This window comes from Arachis stenosperma, chromosome 6 (assembly GCF_014773155.1).
Source record: "Arachis stenosperma cultivar V10309 chromosome 6, arast.V10309.gnm1.PFL2, whole genome shotgun sequence".
NCBI classification, from domain to species: domain Eukaryota; kingdom Viridiplantae; phylum Streptophyta; class Magnoliopsida; order Fabales; family Fabaceae; genus Arachis; species Arachis stenosperma.
The window spans coordinates 144,539,978-144,548,637 of NC_080382.1; the positions used below are offsets into that span (position 1 = coordinate 144,539,978).

Sequence of the window (8,660 nt, forward strand, 5' to 3'; positions counted from 1 at the left end):
AAACAAAAGAGAGAAGAAAAAAAATGAGCTGGTGACCAACTCATTATATAGATTCATATATTTATTTATATATAATATTAACAATTATTACATTTTTCTATATATATTTACATATAATTTAATTTAATTTTATCATTTAAACCTGTATGAAATATAAACTAACATCAATTAAAAAATGAATTATTAATTCTTTAACATGAGAGAAAAAGAAAAAGAAAAAGAAAATAATTATTTCAATGAGATGAACATGAAAGTCACATTATCATAGCTTCTAACTTTTTGTTGGAAATCCCTTTTTGTTACCTCCAAAAATTTAAAGTGCTTTTTCAATATTTCAAAGGGAACAATCGATCTAACTTTTTATTAAAGCTAGCTTCTTCAATGATATCTAGGAGTCTAATCACACAACATTATACATATATATTCTTCTAAAGAAATAAAAGGTAATAATAAAAAGATTAAAGTTATTAGTATGGTGGTTAAGTGTTTTTCCTTTTTCCTTTTAATTTTTCCGGAGCCTTATTATAATTCCTCTCCCTTTATCTAGTTAATTGCATGAAGATCTTATACCCCACCTTCATCACAATATCTCATGTTTAATTTCTTTGCATCACTTATATAAATTAAAGTAACTATAATAATGTACATATATATAACAAACCGTATCTACTTTATCAATCAGATAATGTAATTAACTAACTATTTTTAAATCCGTTTATTGGTCTAACTTGAAGGCCAATAATATTATGAGTAGTTGGTAAAAGATTCCATCAATACTATATTAAGTGAATCTTGGAGTTTTTTAAATTGATAAATGAGAAAAATGGATAGAAAATGGTCTTAGTTAAATGTCATCTTTTTTTTTTTAAAGTGATGTTTATGTGGGTTTAAAACCCTTATAAATTCAAAAATTTTTAATTTCAAACTCTAAAATCTTAAATTAATAAGAATTATCTTAGAATTTGTTTAGTACGTAGGAGTTTTGTTTTGGAATAAAAGACAAACAAAAAAAAGTGAAGAAAAGAATCTAAAGTATAACTCATATTATATTCTATAAGAATAAGTATATCTAGAGAATAATTTTTTAATTAGTTAATATTAGTTAATTTTTTATTATAATTTTTTAACTCTACTTTTTTTTAGAGAATTTAAATTTTAGAACTAAAGTTTATTGTTTAGAATTTAAGAATAAAAATGAATTTAATTGATATTAATAATGGAAAAAGAATTGATTTTTAGTAAACCCATTTTATATAATTCAATCCTGATTTTACTTTTATCCTTTTGCCTCCAAAATTAAAATTTTGAAGAATATATATAATTACAAGTTTGTTGAATTCTTTACTACCAATTACCAAATGTGTAAAATTTTATTGGGTAAAAGAATTGAATTCATTAGTAGACAACATAATTGGTTGGAATAGGAAAGATTTTGTTTTGGAGTTTGGAGAGTGAGACTCACACATACCTCAAATTGGTTAGCCAAGTGGCTAGCAAGGTAGCATAAGCATTCATTCATAATCATCATCATCATTGCCATTGTTGGAATAAAAAAAATATAATATAAAACTCAGAATAAATGGAATAATGATTCACACTTCCTCTTGCAGGTGCCTGTGTGTATGATTGTGATGATTGGTGATCATGTATTTTGACTAAAACACGTGTGTACAATCGTGCAACAATGTTGAATGGCACGTGTGGTAAATTACTTGATTAATTGGTTAATAATAATAATAATTAAGGTTTTAATTACTTTATTACTTTTGAATGTTTTCACATGCCATGAGCCAAAATTTGCCAGCTGCACTCAAAATTCAATCATATGCTATGCGCGGGAACTGAGAATTATTATTCCCTTGCGTCATGTATTATATTAAAGTTCGACTTTACATGAAGTTGATAACTGAGAGTCGTTAAATAATTTGATTGATTTGACTAAATTTTTATCTAACGGTTCTCAACTATCAACTTTATATAAAGTTGACTGTAACTGAGTTTCCACCTTATATTATTTTAGGTGTCACTTATTCATGAATAAAATCTATATTTTTTTAATTAAAAAAATTTGTAAATTCTTGTATGTGTGTCATAGCCTCTTGTAAACATTCATGTTTGGATTTTGATTTTTTTTTCTGTTTCCAACATAATAATTTGAGGTGATATTCACTTTAATTTGCAATATTTATTCACAAGACTTAAATCAATAAAATTAAAATATATGACTGGTTGTTATAATATTTTATTTAATGTTAAAATTGTTTCTTTTAAAACTAATAATAATCAAAATTTAAATTTTTATTTTAATTAATTATAAATATTTTGTTACTATATTATGAAATCACTTATTCTAACCATTTTAGTGGTAAAGTAGACACAATTCAAATCTTAAATAACTCTTTTAAAAATACAATGGACCATATTAATTATAGTGAGGAACTTAAATTTCTCTTGCAATAATCTTTATATAAAATAGCAAATTTGATAGTGCGACAAAATATTTTGGGAGTGGATATCATGGGGATGCTTGGCCTATAAAATATGCATGGTACTAAAAATGAAGTGCGTATAAAGTTGGTTAGGGAATTGGGGAGAGAGAGTGCTACATTTCCCAAAGGAATGGGAAGGAATATAATAATGGATATTATTGTGTTTTTTTTTTTAATTTATTTAGGTTATATTACTATATATTCTTCAAACTGTTCCAACATTCTCTGCCACTTCAAAAAGACATAGACGGCATTCATTTATTCTTTCACTCTATTGTCCGCAAATATATATATATATATATATATATATATATATAAGAATAATTACAAAAAAAAAATTTAGTTAATTAATATTATTATAGAATTATTTTTTAATTTATGTGTTTTACATAATTTAAAATTTTATTTAATAAGAAAATTAATTGATATTAATTAAAAAAATAAATAATTATTACTCTAATGAAAAATGAAAAAGCATGTAAAAGGGTTGATAGCTTCCTTCCATTTTCAATTTTTGGGATTGGAGGAAGGAATAATAATAATAATAATGATTTTCCTTTTTTTTTTTCTTTGTTATACTTTCTCTGAGTGACTCAACTTTAATTGATGAGAGGGGAAAAAAAGATAGAGGGCACCGAAAAGCAATGACAGCTTATAATGATGAAAGGTAAGAAAGAAAATGAATGGATTTGACGGGCCAACACACTTACACCACATTCCATTTATCTATACGAGAGTGTTAAGTAAACAATAATTATCTTAAATAATATGAATAATTATTAATTAAATAAAAATATATTATATTTTTAAATTAATTATTTAAATTTTAATATTAAAATAATCATCTATATATCTAATAAAATAAATATTTAATATATCTATTATTTACATTATTTAATATTTTTGTTATTTGCCTATATTTTTTTTATCTATATATAATCTCTCTATCTATCTGTTCACATTCTCTCACATACTCCCCTATTCTTTGTCCTTTTCTACGTATCATCTTCATTCATGCATGTGTGTTCTTGTATTGTTTTTCTTGGATTGGAAAATCATGTTATGTGAAATTTTTTCTATTTCTTTTTTGACTTGTATTTCATTGGTTTGAATAATTATTCTCTTATTACAACAAGCAAATTCAAGTTTAAGATTTTGTGAATGAATTAAATATATAAAAATATTATTCGTAGATCAAAATCAACTATTAAAATCAGTCATTAATATATTTATATATTAATATATATATATATATGTAATTTTATTTATTTTTAATATATATATATATATTTATATTTTAACATTTTTATACTAATGACTAAATTTAATATACACATAATATAATCATTAAAAATAATATCAAAATTCAAAATATATGCTTAATTGCAGATACAAATATGATGAAATTGTACCAATTCAATTATCCAGCTCACTAATTCGAATATATTATTTGTTTCGACACTTTAAACTAAAACGACAATAAATAAAATATAAAGTATGATTTCAAATTTTATTTTATTTCTATCTACGAATTTAAATATTCAAACTTAAATCTCTATTCACACTCTAAATCTCTCGATATAATCCAATTCAAACCGAATAAACTAATTTATTTTCATTCAAACATAATATTTAGTTAAAATATAGGGTTGATTTAAGGCTATCGCTATAAGAATATTTTTACTAAATAATCCATAAATAAATTTTTAAAAAACTTATTATTTTTTCAGTTAGCATCAGTCAATTTTTTAAAAATTATTTTATTTATCTTAATTTCTAAATTTATGTTAAAAACCTTACATTATAAACGGTAAAATCCAGATCTCAAAAAATAAAAAATTTATTAAAATAAAGAGTTAATTTAATATTAATTAACTAAAAATCATTAGTTCTTATATTTTCTCTTAAAATTAAATGATATATTCTAATTTTAATAAATTAATTGGTATCCAACTCATCCAAAGTATTTGTAAGCAAAACAAAGGTCAGAATCCATTCATCGATTAGCGTGAGATTGTTTTCTTTCCTTTATTTCGCAACTCCAATCTTGTTCCTGTTGAGATGAATTGACACAATTGTAAGTGTAACCTTTTTTTTCTTTTTCGGTTTTTAATTGAAATAATTCCCTAAGTCAACTATAACTCATCATTTGGTCTTGGTTCTTCAAGGCAAACACCTCATTTCCCACTTTCTCCCACTTTTTTTCTTTTAATTTTTAATTTAAATTTATTTTCATCATCACCACCATCCCATTCCATTATTCAATTCCATCCCCTTCTCTATATAATCACCAATCCACTCTTCTTGAAGAAGCTAAGTAAGTAAGTAAGGTAGTAGAATAATATTCAATCATCAAAACCTTATATTATAACGAAGCATAAGATATAATAATATTTATTTATAATAATGAAGGTGCATCAATTCACACGTGGATTATGGGAGCATGAACCTTCTCTCACGCTTGGGTGCAAAAGATTACGCCCTCTTGCTCCTAAGCTTAGTACCTCTTCTTCTTCTAATAATAATAATAATTCTCCTTCTTCTTCTTCTTCTCTTGCTTCTTTTGATCTTAAGAGCTTCATTAGACCTGAAAGTAGTAAACTTGGATCATCATCCTCTTCTGATGATGATAACAACATCAACAACAATAATAATATTATTAAGAGGGATCCACCTTCATCATCACCACCAGGGAGCCAGGTTCATAATCTATTCTTCTTTTATTTATTTATTTATTTATTTTCCTTCTAATTCAATTATTATTCCTTCATGACATGTACGTTATCAAGTGTATATATAGTATACATTCATTATTGTATAAAAAGAATGTTTGATTATTATATATATATATGTAGTACTATTGTTGTACCAATACTACTATATTATTTAACTTACATACAATGCTATATATATTTTTTTTCTAAAGTTAGAAGTAAGGCTCGAATTCGTGATTTTTAGTGAGTATGGAAAAATTATATCATTTGAAGTATAGTTTGTTGGTTATATATTCTGTTTAAAGTGAGTTTAACATGTGATAAAAATAATTAAGATGACAATTTTCATACATTGGTCTTGTAGTTGTATTTTTTTATCTCTATACCAAATTCATACCTCTCTCTAGGGTTATTATATAAGTCAACTAGCAGTATTATCTAAAAATTATATGGGCAATATATTAAAAAGAACATATCCTCTTGCTATATAAATTTAAAAAAAAAACAAGAAATACATAGTTGGGTTAAATAAAAAATAATAATTTTAATGTACTGTTAGTACAATTTTTTTTTATCAAAGATATCTAATTTTATTATATTGTTCATATTAATAAAAAAAATTAATTTTTAAATTTATTATTTTAAAAATTAACTGATTAAATAACTGATTATACTGCTGATGCATCAAAATTAATTTCGTTTTATTCAGGTGGAAACACATCCGGGAGGAACAAGGTGGAACCCTACACAAGAACAGATAGGGATACTTGAGATGCTTTATAGAGGTGGAATGAGAACACCAAATGCTCAACAAATAGAACAGATCACTGCTCAATTAGGCAAATACGGCAAGATTGAGGGTAAAAATGTCTTTTATTGGTTCCAAAACCACAAAGCACGTGAGAGACAAAAACAGAAGCGTAACAGCCTTGGACTTTCTCATACTCCTAGAACTCCGGCCGCCGTCACCGTCGCCGCCGCAACCACAACAATAGTGTCTTCACCCACCTTTGCTGCTAGCTTAAGTTTTGAGACCTCAAGGGTATGTAATTATAAACTAGAAATGACATGCAATTTTTTTTTTACTATTATTGGAGTGCAATACTTTCAATCCTTATTCGGATAATGGTGACTAATAAGAATATATAGTAGGGGTAAATTTGTCATTTTATTTTAAATTTTTTCAATGGACTATTATTTCAATTATCTCCTATATATTTTTTTTAGTTAGAAAAAATAAATGTTAATTGTTTCTTTAAGCAAATTAATGGATATTTTATTTCATGAATGAACATAATATATGAAAAACTATTATATAATTTAATCTTTGAACAAAATTAAAGAAATTTTCATTTTAAAACAAGTCACTCCAAATTAAAATATAATATTTATTATTATACTAACTATATATGTACTTAATTAAGTGAATATTAGTTTAATTTTATTTACATCTAAATTAGTAGAACTTCATTATTAGAAACTAATAACAATATCTTGCGGTAATACTAGAGAGACAAAAAAAAAAAAAACAATCAGAACTTATCTTATTTAATATTCATTAATTATCGCAATAATTAATAAATGTTAAATAAAGCAAGTTATGGCTATTTACTATTTTTTTTTGTTACGAAACATTTCCGAATATCTTATTTAGGCATAAAACTTCATGGATGTTTATGTTACATTTTTTTTCAGGGAGAAGTAATTGAAAGAGATCATGAAGATAGTCCTTACAAGAAGTGTAGGAGTTGGGTATTTGAGTATATGGAAGATCAAAGTTGGTCATCATCATCATCATCTAGCAAAGAGGAGGAACATAAAACCCTAGAGCTTTTCCCATTGCACCCGGAGGGCAGATGAAAGGGTTTGATTCACAATTTTAAAGAAAAAAATCTTATGTGGTCATGAAATATTAAATGAAACATGTTATATATGCTTTTTAATCAATTACTTATTAGATATCATCATGTTCATAAGTGATTGATTAATTAGAGCATATACCCAATTTGATAATTCATGATCATAGAGAATTTTATTTTATTTTTTTATATTGACTTCTGTTCCGAACCCTAGGTAGCTAGATTGAATGTATTTGCTTCAGTTTCTAATTTCTTTAATTGTGTTGGGAATGAAGAATTGAAGGACAAATTAATTAGTTGTCTACAATGTGTACTATTTAATTTAATTTCCTACTGGATGCAATTAATTCATGACTTTGGAACCAAGTTAACCAAAGCAATCATCAACAATTTGTCATTATTTATATTAAAAATATTTGATAACAAAAAAAAATTATCTTATTTAATATTAATTAATTATTACAATAATTAATAAATATTAAATAAAACAAATTTTTGCTATTTCTTTTGGTCTTTCTAACATTACGCTATTTATATATTATGATCCTATCTTTTTTTTTTTTGTCTACGGTATCTCTCAACCTGACAGGTCAAAGACTAATCCGTCGCGAATTAGAGCACCATTTAAGGGTCTGTCACTGGCCAATGTCCAATGGTTATTACATGTACAAGACGAGATTCGAACCCCAACACTTACTTAAACGGACGAGTGAGTTGACCACTTGACCAACCAAGTTGGTTATATATTATGATCCTATCTAAGATAGCTTTGTTGAATTGATTTAATTTCGGCATGGATGTTGGTGTGAGCATGAAAAGATGCTTTTAATTTTGACTATGAAGCTTGTGAATTAAAGCTTTTAGGTTAAAAGAAGATGCTACATGGACACTGAAGTCCACGCACCTACTTATTCTTCTTCTCTTCTTAGAGTCTTAAGTCGTTAACCCTAATAACCTTTCACATGTTACTTAGGTTTCAATTTGAGAAATTGAAAAAGAAAAAATAAAAAGTTATAATAGTATTGATGTTGTTTTTCGATATAGCTGAAATCTTTAATAATAACCACACTGGACACTCTCCACTCACCATCATAGATCTGACTTTCATAAAGTAGAGGGCACATCAAGTAACAAAAAAAACAAAGTGTTACACATGCATATATCATTTGTTTATTTATTTATTTATTTTTCATCATTGACATGCAAATTTCTTTCTATCACACAGTGTTTGTAGGGCCATTATTGGGTAAAAACACCATCATGAGAATTAGGACTTTGGAGCCAAAAAGGAAGTTCCACAATTTGAAAATATAGATTAATTAATCATCAAATGGCCCTTGATTAAATTAGTACAAATGTCTTATATGTGTTTGGACGTGATATTTTTTAAATTTTAATATATTTTAAAATATATGGAAATTTAAATTTTGTAGTTTTTTTTAGTTTGTTTGTTTAGTTCAGATAATTATATTAGTTATATTTTTAAAATATTTTATTTGAAAAAATAGTTAGATTATCTATATATATAAAATACACAGCTGATTTTATTATTTATTAATTTTAAGTATTAATTAATATATGAATAGATTTTAAAGCGA

General features: G+C 25.2%; 1 protein-coding gene across 1 annotated transcript; it reads left to right on the plus strand.

The window, feature by feature from the left end:
* The first annotated feature begins 4,801 nt into the window (after positions 1 to 4,801).
* On the plus strand, positions 4,802 to 7,369 carry LOC130935783 (WUSCHEL-related homeobox 4). The gene is made up of 3 exons (XM_057865673.1): positions 4,802 to 5,189; positions 5,913 to 6,245; positions 6,899 to 7,369. Exons 1-3 carry the CDS (start codon positions 4,896 to 4,898, stop codon positions 7,061 to 7,063), a joined length of 792 nt encoding a protein of 263 aa, XP_057721656.1. The 5' UTR covers positions 4,802 to 4,895; the 3' UTR covers positions 7,064 to 7,369.
* Positions 7,370 to 8,660: the final 1,291 nt, after the last annotated feature.

Bases quoted from the DNA above. Each gene is read 5' to 3' on its own strand.
- LOC130935783 (XM_057865673.1), top strand. From the start codon at position 4,896: ATGAAGGTGCATCAATTCACACGTGGATTATGGGAGCATGAACCTTCT. The intron at 5,190-5,912 runs GTTCATAATCTA...CGTTTTATTCAG, and splicing joins CATCACCACCAGGGAGCCAG to GTGGAAACACATCCGGGAGG. The intron at 6,246-6,898 runs GTATGTAATTAT...ATTTTTTTTCAG, and splicing joins TAAGTTTTGAGACCTCAAGG to GGAGAAGTAATTGAAAGAGA.